The sequence below is a fragment of the Homarus americanus genome, unplaced genomic scaffold, assembly GCF_018991925.1.
Source record: "Homarus americanus isolate GMGI-L3 unplaced genomic scaffold, GMGI_Hamer_2.0 scaffold34360, whole genome shotgun sequence".
Lineage (NCBI taxonomy): Eukaryota > Metazoa > Arthropoda > Malacostraca > Decapoda > Nephropidae > Homarus > Homarus americanus.
The window spans coordinates 8,261,016-8,279,218 of NW_024739403.1; the positions used below are offsets into that span (position 1 = coordinate 8,261,016).

At 39.2% G+C, this 18,203-nt stretch overlaps 2 protein-coding genes across 2 annotated transcripts in view; one reads left to right on the plus strand and one right to left on the minus strand.

Annotated features, from left to right (window-relative positions):
• LOC121874591 (intraflagellar transport protein 20 homolog) lies at nucleotides 1-3,640 on the minus strand. Its single transcript, XM_042378801.1, has 3 exons — nucleotides 3,336-3,640; nucleotides 3,055-3,209; nucleotides 1-2,595 (listed from the first exon to the last, which is right to left on the minus strand). Exons 1-3 carry the CDS (start codon nucleotides 3,460-3,462, stop codon nucleotides 2,479-2,481), a joined length of 399 nt encoding a protein of 132 aa, XP_042234735.1. The 5' UTR covers nucleotides 3,463-3,640; the 3' UTR covers nucleotides 1-2,478.
• Nucleotides 3,641-12,404: 8,764 nt separating this feature from the next.
• Nucleotides 12,405-18,203, plus strand: part of LOC121874593 (Fanconi anemia group D2 protein-like) — a 92,122-nt gene continuing 86,323 nt past the window's right edge. The window contains exons 1-2 of the mRNA XM_042378802.1: nucleotides 12,405-12,610; nucleotides 15,660-15,891. Of these exons, the coding sequence (XP_042234736.1) occupies nucleotides 15,684-15,891 (208 nt within the window). The 5' untranslated portion in view covers nucleotides 12,405-12,610; nucleotides 15,660-15,683. The remainder of the gene's footprint in view (nucleotides 12,611-15,659; nucleotides 15,892-18,203) is intronic.

An 18,203-nucleotide genomic window follows, 5' to 3' on the forward strand; every position in this document is an offset into this window, starting at 1 on the left:
TTTAATTTGTTGTTTTTTACTGAACTTCTGGTACAGTATACAGACTAGTTGCACAAGTAGAGGGGCCTGGGAGCCTCGGGCATCAGCTGACAAGCTTGCCAATACTGTACATTAATCATCCAATCCACTGCATCAATTACTGTATAAAGGAACAAGACCTGGGCTGTAGTTAATACTCCTGCCTACTTTCACCTCACCATATTTAGTATTTCAGAACTTGCAGTGAAGCAACAAGTACCAAAGAACATTAATTTTTGTTGGTAATGTTGCAGAATTAAGCAAGTGAAAATGTTATTAAACAGTTTTGGCCATATTAGTGGTGTACTTTACTTAACCTTAATGTTACAAGTACTTTTAATTGCATGTACTGCTGTGATTACATGCTCAGTTCTCATAACTGCAATAAAAATCATACTTGCGTTAATACTATCTCAGTTCTAGGGACATATGGACATTCTTATACATTTGAAACTTTATTGGTGGAATATTGTCATTAAACATTATGTAAATCTCGACTGTTGTGTTAGATTGGCAGCAGAGTGACTGCTGTGCTTTAAACTGACCATTGCACTGTAAATGTTAAACCCCTTTCATCCCTAAAACTCACCGCAACACAGCTGACTCAGTTTATATACTGTGGTACAGTACATGACCACAGGTTACAGTAACTGATGTGTACAGGCAGCAAAAAAAATTTCTGCACCCCTTGGTCTGATGGCCTCTGCAATGATCACTGGGGCCATATTAATTTGGTAAGGTTGGAATTTCTGGTTGTGTGATGCATTGTATACCCAGTATGAAGTATTTTTTATATCACTAAAAGTTAATACAGAGAAATTAACAGGAATCACCCGCGTAAATGAGAGTTGTTCAGAATTCTTGGTCCGGTGTATCATATTGTATAACACCATAAAGGTGCAGAAAGTTTTGTTGATGACTAATAACAATACAGTATTTGCATTAATATGACTTGATGTTTTGAAGATGATAGTTTTTCTTTCTAAAACATTTTTGTACTGGTTGTCCTGACTACACACAGAGTCCCCAATTAATGTCTTACCGGTATTCAGTATGCATTTCTCAGAGGTGTCATTTAAAAAACAATAAAAACAACACAGTGAATAAATTTTTCTCATAAGTTAAAATGTAAATAGGGGTGGTTAGGTTCCTGCGAAATTTTTTTTATCACATAAGACGTGAAAAATAATTCAAGTCAATTTTGGAGGTACAGAGTACTTGGAGTGATTTTTAATACACAAACCCTTAAATATAAATAAAAACATAATACTGTACAGTATATACATAAATCTAGATGTAAAAAATAATATAAAATGATAAAAAATAAATGCATTAAATACATGTATGTAGTACTGTACATAAAAATACCCGAGTGTTTTGTTGCTCTTAGACACATGGTGTACAGCCATATTGGGCCAAGTTGTTGCTCCCTGGGTGGGAGGGTTGGAGCCATGTGAGGCTTGGTGTAAACCGAATTTAAATGGCAACTGGGGTTGTCTAGGAACCAGTGTGTCAATCAGATCTTTTAAGGGTTAACCATCATAATATCCTGGGTAATTTTGTGATTTTTTTCTTTTGGAAAAAAGTGTACCTTATATGGCTGAAAATACAGTACTGTACTGTATACAGAATATGAAATACAACACAGTATAAAAATATGAATAAGAGGTTTGAGCATCTCTTTCCTCTCCCAACATGTTCATCAATGAAACCACAGCCACCAGTCAGTAACAGTTTGCATTCAACTACTGTCTACACCTGTTTTTACTACTCGTGACATTAAGAAAATAAGCATATAACATGTAAGAATCATGTAAACTGAGTGATTTCATGAGAGGCAAACCTAGAGCAACACCAGCACTATACAGTACTGTCGTACAACCTTCAATTAGGTGCCCAAGGTACAGGAATTGTTTACCTGATTTTCTTTGTGCTAGGCATGGCATTGTCACTTGCTGGATGTTATGCAGGCATCATGTTAGGGTGTGATGCTATATGGGCACCTTCCCTAATTCATTAGCAACTTGACAACAAACACACAACAAGCAGGTACTTTCAGTACTGTACTTATTAACATTTACAAAATTTTTAAATTAGTGAACAGTTTTCGCTATGTGCTACATATTCTCGCAGATATGTATTTGTTCTTGTTATACATCCAAGCTAATTGTGGCAGAACCACTCCACCACAACCTGTGCCTCTCCACCGAAGAGTTCACTGTACAGGTACAGTACAGTACCATTCTTTTGTCAACACGGGGCATCAGGTCAGGAACCTCTCTTTTTCATACCAAGTGCCCTCTTTTTAAGGTAATTTTTATCTTGTACTATGATATACAAAAGAAAACCCCAAAGTTACAAGGTTTTTTATTTATTTGCTCGTGTCATTATTGTGTAGACCTGGCAGGATAACCCTATTAAATGCTACATCAATAATAGTGCTACATGGTGTGTCATATTTCACTTCTGCATTATAAATTGTTCAATAAACTCAAGTTGTTCTGCCTCAGTACGCTGAAGGGATTCATACTGGACACGCAGCCTTTCCAGTTCCAGCTTCTTTTCTCCAATTAATGCCTGAAAAGATAAGCTATACGAATGATAATATTAAGGTACACTGACAGAACTACAGAATTTATTTTCACACATTAGACCAATATAATGCTGTACTTATATTAAAGTAAAGGTAAAGAAATTAAGTGACCTACAACCAATGCATAGTCCTGTATATGTTCAAGAATTCTGCAAGCTGGTTTTGATTTGCAGTAAATCCTCAATTTCCTTAATTCTGAACTTATTGAATAAGAGCATTGTTTTCACACCTATTTTGGCTTGGGGCCAAACTTTACTTCACAATATTGGCAAACGGTACTTCATGAACGTCCACTTTTCCCTTGCCAATTCCTCAATCACACTTTCTACAATTCCTATAGTGACTCAATGTTTAGAAGTGAACTGCTGTAACAAATCACATATTAACCAGAGTTTACTGTAAATGCAAACAATCTTACAAATACTACAGTATCAAACACAAACCAGTAGCTGCTGCTGTTGAGCCTCCCGCTGCTTACTCATGCTCTTTATTAAGTTTCTTGAACCAATAGCTCTCATTTTTTCTGACTCCACAGCTGCACTCAGATTGTCAGCAACCTGAATAAAGTGATCAGCTCGTTCATGAAAGTCACGTATTTCTGAAATGACAGATATTGCATATGAATCAGTAGGATTACAATGACACCAAACAAGTACTAAAAGGGAGAATTTGGGGGTGCACATACATGTATTCCACCTAAACTCACCACGGTATTATTACTTACTATCAACAAACTCTTTACATTCATCCTTCAACTCGGAGGTCTGCTGGGCAACCTCAGGCTCTAACACTCTGATCTTATTGAGTTCATCAAAGTAAAGTCCTGCCTTAGCCAATGTCTCGTCCGCCATCCTCGCTCACTCAACTAGATTTGCTCCTTATATATATATATACAATTATAACATATACATATAAAGGGAAATTTGAATTTAATGAAGACCTCGGGATACTTTTCCGTTTCACTGTATAAATTCTTCGCAGGTGTTTATTTTCGTCCACCTGGAATGTTTACCGCACAAGTAATCAGTGTCGTACCCAACCATCACTATTGTTTTACATGTAACTGAATTATCGTGCCGTCTCTTAAACTTTCTGACACCACGATATAAACAAAATCACAATTAATATATGATGCAGTTAATATGAATCATTCCTAATGTTTGTTTTAATACAAATGTAATCGCTTGGGCGATCGGGCACGTCTCTGTTACGTACTGTTGGCAAGTACTGGGCATGCACCGGCTCCTGAATGTATCTGAAGTTCTGAACCTGCTCCAGTGTTGGTCAAGTCTTGTCTTGAAAGAGCTCACACTCGGTTCCGTCACAACACTCTCTGATAGACTGTTCCAAGAGTTCACAACTATCACTCCGTAAAAGTTACCCCTCACAGTATAATGAGCCTGTGGCTTCTTCAACCTTGAGCCAGCTCCAAGTAAGGACACTCGACTGAGTAGTGCCCCTTGAGATGCTTATACACCTCAATTAGGTCCCCCCTTGCCCGTCTGTAGTATAAGCTAGGCAATTTCAGGCGCTCCAATCTCTCAGGGTAGTTGAGGTGCCGAAGTGCAGGAACCAGTCTGGTGGCCCTCCTTTGAACATTTTCAACCAACTGACAGTTCCTAGCATATCTCGGAGACCAGATGGGGTGACAGTACTCCAGATGGGGAAGCACTTCATTCTTGAAGATCGTTACGAGGGACGGATCGTCCAAATATCTGAACGACCTTCTTAAAAGACCTAATAATTTATGTGCCTGATTTACTTTCTTTTCGCACTGGCGCGAGAACTTCAGCTCATTGTCAACAGACACACCTAGGTCCTTCTCACGTTGTCTCAAATAGTGCAGTTTCTTCATCCCGTTGGGACATATGATACTCCTCTTTACGCCCCAGGTGCATCCTCTTACACTGCGTGACATTGAATCTCAGCAGCCATTTCTTCGACCATTCTTGGAGCCCACAGAGATCCTGCTGCAGCTCTTCACAGTCTGATTGTTCTTGATTTCCCGAAATAACTTGGCGTCATCCGCAAACATTTGTATGGGGGAATGTACAGCGTCAAGCGTGACATCTATGAAACAAACATACAAAAGCGGGCCCAATACACTGCCCTGTGGTACCCCGCTTGTGACAGGTATAGATGATGATTCCGTGCCATTAACCACCACACATTAGGAAGTAGGTAACTACCAAACAGGGAGGTACTACCGCCTGGGAAGATATTGGAAGCATAATGTGTTGTCTAATGGTAGACCCTGCTGCCATATATCATCACGAAAGTTGTGACCAAGTCCCAGGTTGCTGATCTGACTTTCTGCCTCGTTTACACACAATTGCAGGGTCTCAATTGTTTCTCTTACTATTGACAACACAACATACATAAGCTATATTGTTTCTCACTTTTGATATTTTATTATTATTATTATTATTATTATTATTATTATTATTATTATTATTATTATTATTGCAGTATTATTATTATTATTATTATTATTATTATTGCAGTATTATTATTATTATTATTATTATTATTTTCTTTTCAATTTTGCATTATTTATTATAAATTTTATTTACTATGAATTATTATTATTATTATTATTATTATTATTATTATTATTATTATTATTAATTATTATTATTCTTATTATTATTATTATTATTATTATTATTATTATTATTATTATTATTATTATTATTATTATTATTATTATTATTATTATTATTATTATTATTATTATTATTATTATTATTATTATTATTATTATTATTATTATTATTATTATTATTATTATTATTATTATTATTATTATTATTATTATTATTATTATTATTATTATTATTATTATTATTATTATTATTATTAAATTTTCGCTCCAAAGTCCCGATGTGGGTCGGTGACCTGTGCCCAGGTGGGCTAATCCCCGTAAAAAGAAAAAGAGAAAAAACTGCTTACGGTCATGTAGAAAGTCTTCTATCCACGTTAGGACATTTCCCCGAATTCCGTACCCTTCCAGTTTAATTTTCAGCCTTTCTTGGGGATACATTGTCGAAAGCCTTGGCAAAATCTAGGTAGGCTATATATTGTCGATATTACCACCCCGTTCCAGAATATGGTCCCAAATATCCAATACCTTGAGTATTTGTGTAAAGCAGGAGTGCCCCGGCGTAAAATCGTGTTGGCAATCCTTTACAAGGTTGTTTCGTAGTAGATGTTCCATAGTGGCATCTCTGATAATTCTCTTAGAACTTTACATACTATGCTGGTCAGGCTCACCGGTCTATAGTTGTTCGTGGAGTGACGATCGCCCTTCTTGAAGACAGGACTCACGTAGGCCATTTTCCAATCACTGGGGACCTTTTGTTCATCCAAGGGCTCGGCAAGCTCGTTGCGCAACTCTCTTAGCACTCTGGGATGCAACATGTCAGGGCCGGGACTCTTATGGATCTTTAGCATTGACAGTTTATTTCTTATAACCTCTTCTGTGAACACATTGTGGGTCAATGGTCTAGAAAGTAAAATCGTATATACTAGTTTAGTAATTATAGTAGTTCCCCCAAATTGATAGAGAACTGCTCGCCAAGGGTGGTGGGAAAGATTAAAAACTAGTCCTTTACACTGAAGCACATATCCCACTATCGGTTCGTAAGTAACGACCTTCAAATTATAGCAGTAATTTGTTTCTGCTTGAAGTTACAGTTCGTGATAAAGACGTTACTAACCACCCAAGCGGCTAGCGGGCCAATCAGTGGCGAAGACTGTGAAGAAGATGAAATAAATCATATTTGGCGCCAGGCGGGCGACCATTGGGAGGCAGCAGCAGTACTCAGCTGCAGTAGGTAAACAAACAAAGATACTCTACTCAAGATAGGAAAGTTCTAGCTTAAATATATGAAATGTGTGTACGGAGAAGTTACCAAATACCTCAATAATAGCGCCACCTATTGGCTGCGTCCAAAAGCTATTCGTGACGTCATAGACGTTGATGTGACGTCATGAGTGATATTTTTTACGTTTTCCATTTATTTTTATACATATCAATCTTAATTTATGTATGCATGTGTGTATACATATAAAGAGAGGATGAAAACCCTACAGTATAATTTCACTGACTCCATTGCCTCAAAATCTTAGGTGAGTTCAGAAATTAAGACAAAAATCTTTTCTCCTGCACAATTATCATACAATTACTGCAAGTGATGAATCACCTGTCATGCCGTGACATAAATTTGGGGAATAAATTACCTTGTTTTCAATAGAGTTCTTGGCTATGAAAAGGCATTCTTATTGTTTATCTTTATTGAAATAAACAAACAAAACCAAAAAACTCAAGTTGTGTCTTGGTTACTCATGTATTATAATATTTCATCTAACATGCTACATGCAAATATTAACATTAACATAAAATTTTCATTAATTATCAATCATGCACAATATATATATATATATATATATATATATATATATATATATATATATATATATATATATATATATATATATTTCATGTAGATCCACAATGAAAACGTGGATAAGATAAATCTTGATAAAATCACACGGGTTTTTTAGTTAGTTTAACAAATTTATTGGCAGAGCTTGTAGTACAGTTTGCCTATTCTGAGTAATTCAGTCAGGTCTTGACACTGAGGGTGGTATCACTTCTCACTGTCACGCAGGACAGAGGTTCACACACAAAGAAATACATCATATTCATTAACAACTATATATGTATATAGGTCAGGTTCAAATGGATAATGTCACTGTTCACTGCCATGCAGGACAGAGGTTCGTACACAAAGAGTTGCATCATATTCATTGACAGTACATATACATATATGTAAACACACACACACACACACACACACACACATATACATACATATACGTATATACATACACACATACATGTACACGTACATATACATGCACACACGCACACATACATACATATACGTCGGTCAGATTCATGTGGGTAATGTCACTTTTCACTGCCATACAGGACAGAGGTTCGTACACAAAGAATGCATCATATTCATTGACACTATATATAGGTCAGATTCATGTGGGTAATGCCACTGTTCACTGCCACGCAGGACAGAGGTTCGTACACAAAGAAGGAAATACATCACATTCACCAGCAGCATATATAGGTCAGTGGATCACATACATTGGAGTCATATTCTAATTGAAGACTAATCAGTGTGGGCTAGCAAATTTGGGATAAACAGCAAGAATGTCCTCAAGCACACCTGATTCAATGAAGTAATTACATAGTTCAAGATACAATAAGTCAGGTGGCCTGAAGTCTTTGACAGTGTCACATTCAATAATATAGTGTTCAAGTGTATGCTTTAAAGGTTTATCACAAAGTTTACATGCTGAGTGTTCCGGTATGGGTACAGCGTTACTAACTTGCCAGATGTGTCTGTATCCTAGCCTAATTCTGGCCACGACTACATCACATTGTCTGGTTCTGTCCTTATGCTGGCCATACCGGTACCTCTTGTTACAAAATTTGTCATATTTACTAATGCTACAACTGTCAGGTCTCTCTACATTTCTCACTTCTTCTAGATCAGAGTTCATGATTCTGACTTGAATGTTTTTAATTACGGCATTGGACAGACCAAGGTCGCGGTCAACATTTTCTTTCTTACATGCCTCATTGGCCAGTCTATCAGCATGGTCATGATACCTGATTCCAACATGGGACGGAATCCACACAAATTCGATACGAAAGTTGTTCTCATTGGCAGTTATCACATTCCTTTTAATATCACATGCAACTTTAGACATAGAGCCTGACGGGCTGTTCATTGATTTCAAAGCACTTTGAGAGTCACAGAATATCACCCCACCTCCATTTCCTTTGAGGTATTCTGTAGCTAAGTAGATTCCAGTTAGTTCAGTTTGTGTTGTGCTGGCCCAGTTGTGCAGCCTTTGTTTGTTTGACACAATCATCTCTTTTTCTTTATATATTACAATTGCACAGCCTGTTCTACCTGTGTTTGTCTGCACAGAACCATCAGTAAAAGCATAACATTCACTTGATTTAATACTCTCTATGTGTCTGTTAATAGTTTCTAGTGTGACACATCTCACCACATCGGTGTTTAACATTTGCTTACTACCAACAGGAGTGTAATTAACAGGAACTTCTAGTGGACGTCTCCCCTACAACTGCCTAACTGCGTAGCCACGCCACCACCTGTTACCGTCTTCCCTAGCAACCAAGCGTATCCGCATTCCAATGCCCGCCGTATCTTAGCAACGGAACTAGTCACCGGCTACTTCTCGGGTTTTCCCACCATGACTCACAGCCGCTGCTGGGTGTATATAAGGTCTGTCTCTCCCTTGAGATTCAGTCTGACCATTCTTCTTGAACAAGCAACACCTCCTCCTCTGCCGCTGCCTGGCGACCCTCGTCTCTCCTCCTCCTGCCTGGCGGTCGTCGCTCCCGCCAGCGAGCATGTCCTTCTCTGAGCTTCCTCACCAACCAACTCTCATTTCTGCCCATTTTCCTGAACAAGCAACATCTCCTCCAGCAAGCTCCACGCTGTTAACATTTCATTCAACCAGGAGGCCAGCAACAGGCAACATCTTCTCTAACGAAGCTCCTGCACATCTACCTCCTTCAACAAGCTTGTAGGGGTATCGATATATTAATGTTGTCTAGCACTCAGGATGGAAGGAAACTCTAATATGGTTTTCTTGTATAATATATAAGTTATATGATAGACAGTCTGGTGCTGGAGGTGCCGTGTGGTGGGGAGCTGCTCAATAGAAGACGTTCCGTGTGTAGCGTGTTGAAGGAGGTAGATGTGCGGAGCTTCGTTAGAGAAGATGTTGCCTGTTGCTGGCCTCCTGGTTGAATGAAATGTTAACAGCGTGGAGCTTGCTGGAGGAGATGTTGCTTGTTCAGGAAAATGGGCAGAATGAGAGTTGGTTGGTGAGGAAGCTCAGAGAAGGACATGCTCGCTGGCGGGAGCGAGGACCGCCAGGCAGGCGGAGGAGAGGCGAGGGTCGCCAGGCAGCGGCAGAGGAGGAGGTGTTGCTTGTTCAAGAAGATTGGTCAGACTGAATCTCAATGGAGAGACAGAGCTTATATGCCCAGCAGCAGCAGCTATGAGTTATGGTGGGAAAACCCGAGAAGTAGCCGGTGACTAGTTCCGTTGCTAAGATACGGTAACATCTGGGGACAGCTCTCGCTTGGTTGCTAGGGAAGGCGGCACATTGGAATGCGATACGCAGTTTGTAGGGGAGAAGTCCACTACAAGCTACTCACCGCACGTCTCTACCAAGCAGCCCCTCACCACACAGCACCTCCAGCACCAGACTGTCTATTATATATCTTATATTATACAAGAAAACCACATTAGAGTTTCCTTCCATCCTGAGTGCTAGACAACATTAATATCTCGATACCCCTACAATGGTGACTCCCGGAGACAAGCACTCACACAGGATGGAGGAGACACTGATCACGCTCCCAGTCTTCAAGCAGACACCAGCTCCTCTTCCTGCCTCACGCACCACATTCTGATGACCCCAGCACACCCGTCATGCCTCAGACGCCGACCCCGGCCCAGCAATAACCCCTGACGCGGCCTCTGTTCCTGAATCCGGACCCCCACACACCCTCTTTTCTCCCTCAGGTACTCCCTGCTAATGTCCTGCACCCTGCTACTGTCGTGGACCCAGCTGCTGTCACGAGCCCTAATCTGCTTCTGCTGACCCAGCCCCTGCTCCTGATCCAGGCCCACACACACCCCAGCAGGCGCATCTGACGACCCTGTACCTGTCGTGAGGGAAGCACAACATCCATCGCCTCCACACACCCTTTTTCTTCTCCCTTCTCCCACAGATAGTGTGTATCTAGACAGTTGTATTTCAGCGATCGGCTCATCACGCCATCGCCGTTGTCTCACATGAGGCATGCACCGCCCGGTCTGCCTCACATGTGCTAAGCAACTCTACAATCAACAAGTCTCCTACACCGCCTGGAGGGGAGGGGGAGTATTGTAGTGGACGTCTCCCCTACAACTGCCTAACTGCGTAGCCACGCCACCACCTGTTACCATCTTCCCTAGCAACCAAGCGTATCTGCATTCCAATGCCCGCCGTATCTTAGCAACGGAACTAGTCACCGGCTACTTCTTGGGTTTTCCCACCATGACTCATAGCCGCTGCTGCGGGGTATATAAGCTCTGTCTCTCCCTTGAGATTCAGTCTGACCAATCTTCTTGAACAAGCAACACCTCCTCCTCTGCCGCTGCCTGGCGACCCTCGCCTCTCCTCCGCCTGCCTGGCGGTCCTCGCTCCCGCCAGCGAGCATGTCCTTCTCTGAGCTTCCTCACCAACCAACTCTCATTTCTGCCCATTTTCCTGAACAAGCAACATCTCCTCCAGCAAGCTCCACGCTGTTAACATTTCATTCAACCAGGAGGCCAGCAACAGGCAACATCTTCTCTAACGAAGCTCCTGCACATCTACCTCCTTCAACAAGCTACTCACCGCACGTCTCTACCAAGCAGCCCCTCACCACACAGCACCTCCAGCACCAGACTGTCTATTATATATCTTATATTATACAAGAAAACCACATTAGAGTTTCCTTCCATCCTGAGTGCTAGACAACATTAATATCTCGATACCCCTACAAACTGATATGTCCAGCCAAGGAGGAATGGCATTAATAGGTTCGTCTGGGGTGATTGGGACATTCAGTTTCAGGAGATCTGCAACACTTTTATGAAGCCACGCCCCAAAGAGAGTCTTTTGTGAAAGGTTGGCGAGATAGTCGGGATTACTTAGAACACTATAACTTCTTTGCAATTCTTCACAGTTCTTCAAGTATGATCTGGGAATGTCAATGTTATTTTGCCATCTGCGAGAGACCTGTCAAATTCTTAGCAAGTGAGTCGGAGTGACTGATGAAGCTGTGTATAGTGGATTCCTACCCTACAAACGCTTTCGTCGCTGAGTAGCCGATCCCGCGAATTTCACCAGCCTGCCCTCGTGTCTAAGCCAGCAACCAGCGCCGCCTTACACGACTGAGGTCAACTATTAAGCCACGCCTACCTACCTACCTACCTTAGTGGTGACCTATCTCTTTCTACCTACTGCCAGTCTTCAAGTAACACCTCCTCCTCCTGCCTGGCGGCCCTCGCTTCCGCCGGCGACCATGGCGACCCACAAGCTGGTCCTCCTCTGAGCACCCTCACCAACCAGCTCTCTCTACTCAACGCTCGTAACCATGCTGCCTTCCCAGCACCAAGCTGCACTGTACATCCAATACAACATGTATACAGAGAGCACATTGTGAGTTTCCTTTCTCCTTCCCATCCTGAGTGTGAACCAATATCTCGTACCCCACAGCTGCTGCCTCTGATTTGAAATGTATTTCAATATATACTGTAGTTGCACATTTTCACTGTAACTCACAAGAGGTTAAATACTTAAGTTACCGATCTCTGTCCTTTGGAAAACGATGAAAATGAAAATGTGGATGTGTATCCTTTCTCCTTTTGCAAATAACGCAGGGATGCGACCTAGCCCAGAAGTCTTGGCTACAGTCTTATCAGTGGGAAAAATGAAAACGTATCCACCAAAGATTATAATATTACAGTCCTTGGTATCCACAGAAGTACTAAAAAAGTAAAAACGTATCCATAATCTAAAAAGTATCCCAAAGTATCCAATTTTTTCTTTCTTTAATAAAATGAGGAATTTCTTAGTATCTATGAAAACAAAGTTAAAGTGAAATATTTAAAAAAAAAACATGCAGACGACAACATGACATCACTGCAGCGCCATCCTTAAATGACATCACTGTGTCTTGAGGTCCCAGCTAATATTATTACTAACTATTTTACACTCATTCCTGTCTTGAGTATATAGTCTTTGTGAACAAACATCTAACACGCGGGAACTTGTTGTAGGTGGACCTGTGGCAGCTACTGTACCATCTTCCGAAGGATTACTTGTATACTGGACTCTTAGGTAACTGGTACTGTTATAAACGTTTATAGGATCGGCATTTGTATAGAGATCGCAGATATATAAGTTAATCTATGTTTTTTTTTTAGATAGACAGTACTGTATATACTTTAATGGTAAACTGGTCAACAGCCCAAGATTAAGTTACCCAAATAGACATTTAAATTTGACTAAATGTAACAGGCACTAAATTGCTCTTAGACCTATTGGGACTAGTGGATCATTATCATAATAGTGTATAGATTTGACAAGTCAGTACTGTCACCCCGTCTAGTCCCCGAGATATGCTTAAGACTGTCTGCTGTCAGTTGATTGAAAGCATCCAAAGGAGGGCCACCATACGGGTCCGACTAATTACCCAAATGTAGCCAAATATAGCCGGAATGAAGTCAAATAATGGTCCTAGATGAATAAATCGGACTGCCAATCACTTCTCGACTAGTATTTGGTGTCACAAAGTCACAAAAAATTGGCAAACTTAATTTAATCTGAGTTAATAGATCGAGTGCAATGTGCATGTACCTAACCTAACCCAACCTAACCTAACACAACACAACTCAGATTAAATTAGGTTTACCAATTTTTTTTTACTTTATGACACCTCCGGTACCCAGAGAGACGAGAATGCCTCCAGTTGTTTAGCTTATGCTACAGCAGGCAAAGGGAGACTTAATAGGGCTAATATAGACGACATGCCTGTAGCCTTGTACTGTATTTGGGTATTTTTGCATTTGTGCACACAATTTTCCTACCCCAAATCTGTTATCAAATTTGAAAAAGACGTCTAATTTTAAGATAATTTTCTTCTATTACTTTACCGTCGCAAACGTATAATTACAGATATGACGCAAGCCAAATCTTTCTATTTTCTTCCATTAATGTTCCGCCATTATCGCCTACCCGACCTCCCACTCGGTGTGTTTTCATAAATCTTCACTCGTATACGTTCCCGTACACTTCACACGGCCAATCAAAGGCGTTTTTTATCCATCAATTAAAATTAATTGTGCTTTAACTCATGGTATTTTTTGCCCAATTAAATTCGATTGTGATTTTGGGTCATATTTCGAAATTCAAATTCATTTCCGACCATGGAAGTCTGCGATGGGTGTCACTTCAGTTATATGGAGCTGATTGCGAGTTTTGGGGAAAAAACGAACAAGCAATAGCATTTTTTAGATCTCATGGTGTTCTCCCGACCTCAGTAAAGTGTCCTGAGTGTAAGAACGAATGTAAATATCGCCAAGACCATTATACAGGTAGTTGGCATTTTAGTAAATCCAACAACGAACCAGAACCAGGCTATTGAGGTAAGAAATGTGATTCCACCATATGGTGAGAGTTAGGTTAGGTCAGATTAGGTTAGGTCATGTCAGATTAGGTTATTTTGGTCAGGTCAGGTCAGGTTAGGTTAGGTCAGGTCATCCAAAAAAAGATTCGGTTTTATTTTTATTTTTTTATTTATTTTATTATTATTTTGTATTTGCCTGGCCATGATTTTTGTCGGAAAACGCCCCACCCAAAACCCCCGATAACTAAAAAACAGGCAATTTCCGAAGGAAATCAAGGTCAAAACCAATCAAATTACAAAAATACATTAGAAAAGCATAGTTTTGTCTTTCTAACAGAGTTGTATGCATTATTAGCATGATATTAAACACAGAAATGCCCAGTACTTGCCAACAGTGCGTGACAGAGACGTGACCGATCGCCCAAGCGGCTAACGAGCCGATCAGTGGTGAAGAGGATAAAAGTAAAAGTAATGCATAAAATATACAAGAGCCTATTAGAACCTGACCTAACAAACCCAACCTATTAGGTCAGGTTCTATTAGGTTCTATGCATTATCCTGTTCGTTTATGTGTTTAATATTATGCTAATAGTGTGTACAAAATATTTAAACCAACTAAAGTAAGCAAAAGAACCAAGGAAATCCTTCCTAATGATTGTCACGAGGCGCTGTATAAAAGTCTAGATGATATAAAGAGAACAGAGAATGCATTTAATAAGTAAACAAAGGAAGAGTAAACGGGATATACGTAATTCTAAACTTAATAAAGATGCGTAATTATTTTATTAAAAGGATCAAAAGTAATGGAACACAATTTATACAGTTTCTTAGAGGAAGGAGCAATGGCGGCAGCAGGGGAATTGTGAAAATGGACTGATTTACGGCAAGAATATGATTTTAGCATTTGAAAAGCACCTAGAGACATAATTTTATTGCCATAACATTAGTGTTTGCCGTGTTTTTTACCCCGAAATTTCCCTCATCTTTGATGCCCTGCCTACTAACAAGGAATTTAAGATTGTAGTATAGAGTAAATTAAAAAAAAAAATACTTAAGATTATATTAGAAAGTTGTCGTTTCTTTTAATATACTTAAAATCATCAAAACAATAAGTACAGTATAGCAAAAATAAAGAAAACGACAAACAACTTCTGGTGGTAGCGCTTTCTTAAACCTTACCCTATACAGGTATTTTCATTGCTAGTTTGGGTATGATATTCATTTCTTGGGCAAATGCTTCATTTGGTTAGGTTAAGTTACTGGGAAGGTTAGGTTTAATTTAGAAATAACCCTGCAAAACAGTGAAATTGCGGTGTTTTTATATTGCCGGTAATTTTCTGAGAAAAACCAGGATTAAGTTAGGCTAGGTTTAATTTTGAAATAACCCCATTTTAAAATATTTGTTCAAACTACGATAGTGTCCATTGCAAAACAGTGAATTTGTGTCATTTTAAAATAAGTTTTCTATGAAAATTTGGAAACTGGCATGTTGTCAATAATTACCCGTAATAGAAGTCTATAAACATTTCAAAGTATATCCATATATTGGGGTGGGATGTCTGCCCCACCAGGGTTCACAGCTTATGGTTGAAGAAGTCACAAGCCCAAACAAGACTGGAAGAAATCAAATTCACTAGCACTGAAGACACAGTGATTATAATGTGTATGTGTGTGAGAAGCAAGATATGGCTTTATGTCACTAATTATGCCTGAATTTATTTAATACTTTTTTCCTTCTTTACATTAGTGTCTTTCTTACAGGTCTGAAACAATTTCTCAGGAATCATGTCATCAAGGAAGAAAAGAAAATTAATTGTAAACACAGACTCAGACAACACCGATGACTTGGTTACTTCTCTGCAGAAGTCAAAAAAGTCTCGAGGAAAGAAAGATGCAAATGAAAGTGATACAGTGCAAGATGATTCTCTGTTTGGTGAACTGGTGTCAAAAGCTGGATATATGCTGAAGAAAGGAGATCAGCCTAACATGCTAAGTATGACCAGCATTTCTTCTCATCATTTAATTAAAATTATCTTTTTATTCAAATGAATAAAGTATTTTAGTTGTAATGTTTACTTTACTCTGCTGTCATCGTAAGTACTGTGCCCTCCTCCAGTCAGCTCAATATTCTTGATTCTTTGTTCCTTTCTCTGTCTCTCTTGCTCTCCTGGTCATCTTTCCTCTTGTGTCTTTTTTGCCTTTTCTCTCTTGCTTCATTCTTGCTCTCCTTCCACTTTCTCCCCTCCTTCATCTCCTTTCCTCCTCACCTCTATTTTTCTCTCTCCCCCAATTGTGCTTAAATCATGCAATCTGGTATGTTATTAGATAATTGTGTATAATGTTCATTAAAGATAAATTTAGGACTCCTGTGTAGGACGACAAACTCCTTCCGGTACTGTTTGTCATAATTGGCTTTATTCCTCTTAAGAATTCTCTATACAGGTGCTCCTCTACTTACGAACGAGTTACGTTCCTGAGGCTTGTTTGTGAGTCCAACTTTACTCATGTGCAGTAGATACCAAACATATTGTAAAAAATGAAAAGTTTATGGATATTTAGTACAGCTATACCCTTTAATACAGCCTTAAAACCTGGCTCACTCTTCTCCTCTTAGGTAATGTTTGTTCTATCTGGAATTTTCTTCCAAATAATCCAGTCTCATCCACATTAAACACCTGTTCTGGCAGGTAACCCCCCTCAGTGATGATGTTTGTATCTCTGAAAGTTTGAAAGTTGAATGTTCTTAAGAAGAGGTGCAAAAGTAATCTCTTTTTATGTCCCTGTTCACCTGCCACATAATGTCAGGCCATTATTGTCTTAAGTAATAGAATTCATGTATAGGTATAATAGTCCCATGAAACCTTGACCATTTTGAGGTGGTCATCCAGAACTTAAGATCATCTAGTGCTTGAAGCCTGGTCAGTACTAAATTGGGGTACTGTGCTGTACTGGTATCCAAAGACCACTGGTGATCATAACCCTGACAACCTCTATAAATGACTGTTCAAAGACCAGGGAACTAACCAATGAATCTTGTCAGTTATAATAAAGTGATTTTGTTCAAGACCTACAAACTTGAGTCAGTGAAAGCTGAGTCATTGGATATTCTTTTAAAATTAAAAGATATTGTTTAGCATAGTAGAGCAAAGGAATTTCCCTTGGTCAGCTAAGAGCTTGACTTTTAAAGGGCTCCTAAAGCTTACTGCACTCTGTCATTCTTTCACAAAAATTTCAGCAGACTAGCCACATGTTAGTGTTCAGCAGTCAGAACTGGAGGAGGTGAGTGTTGATTGGCTCAAAGTGTAAACCACTAATTGGTATTGGTGAGTTTCTCTGCCAGTGTTGTGTGTCCTCACTTGTGACTTTTGAAGCATTTTATGCATTTTTTATTTGTTTAATTTATTAATAAAAATTTTCTCCAGGACACTTGAGTTGCACTATGGCATACCAAATCAGTGTTCTAAAGCAGTGCTTTGCAACCAGTATGCCGTGGCACACTGGTTGCCGCCAAAAAGTTTCTAGTGTGCCGCAGTATATTCCCCTTCCTCACTATAAAACAGTAATAACAATTACGGGAAACTGATATTATATAAATGAAAATAAGAAATATAAATTAGTATTGAAAGTTAATAAACGGATACATTAAAGTTCACTATCATTTTCATATATTTATGCAATACTTACGAAACCGTCGCCAGGGCCTGTCTCATTCGGACATGGATAAAATGTTTTGGAGCACATGCATGAGTCATGCAGCGTGATGTGCCCTGAAACAGTCTTGCGCATGTACGAGCACTGGCTGCCGGTGTGTTTTACTGCTACTATGGTTTTTCCTTCAATCATTTGTTAGTAAAACAAAAAAAGTTACTAATACTTTCCTTACACTTATCATGGCAAATATTAGTTTAGTGTGCCACAAGAATTGAACAAATTAAATGATGTGCCATGAAGTAAAAAAGGTTGCGGAGCACTGTTCAAAGGGATAGTACTGTACTAACAAAGTACAATAAGAGTAATACAGTACTGTATGTGTCTGTTAAGTGAATATTGTTCAGCTTGTACCTCTGCATCTTCCAGTAATTACTGTCAGTTCACCATAGTCAGATGAGTGAAATTACATCGTGTTATTTTATGCATTTATTTTGTTATATGGTACACATATGCACACTGTTGTAAGATTATTAATTAGCTACACACTACAGTAATTATCACTAGTGTGTTTTAATTTGTTTGTAGATACAGAAAAGTTTATGTATTTCCCAGTATATTATATGGATTCAGACCATTAATAACAAGGATGGGTTT

Coding starts and splice junctions, on each gene's coding strand:
- LOC121874591 (XM_042378801.1), bottom strand. CDS start 3,462: ATGGCGGACGAGACATTGGCTAAGGCAGGACTTTACTTTGATGAACTC. Junction 3,210..3,335: donor ATGTAAAGAGTTTGTTGATA/GTAAGTAATAAT, acceptor CTGTCATTTCAG/AAATACGTGACTTTCATGAA. Junction 2,596..3,054: donor CTCAACAGCAGCAGCTACTG/GTTTGTGTTTGA, acceptor TTATCTTTTCAG/GCATTAATTGGAGAAAAGAA.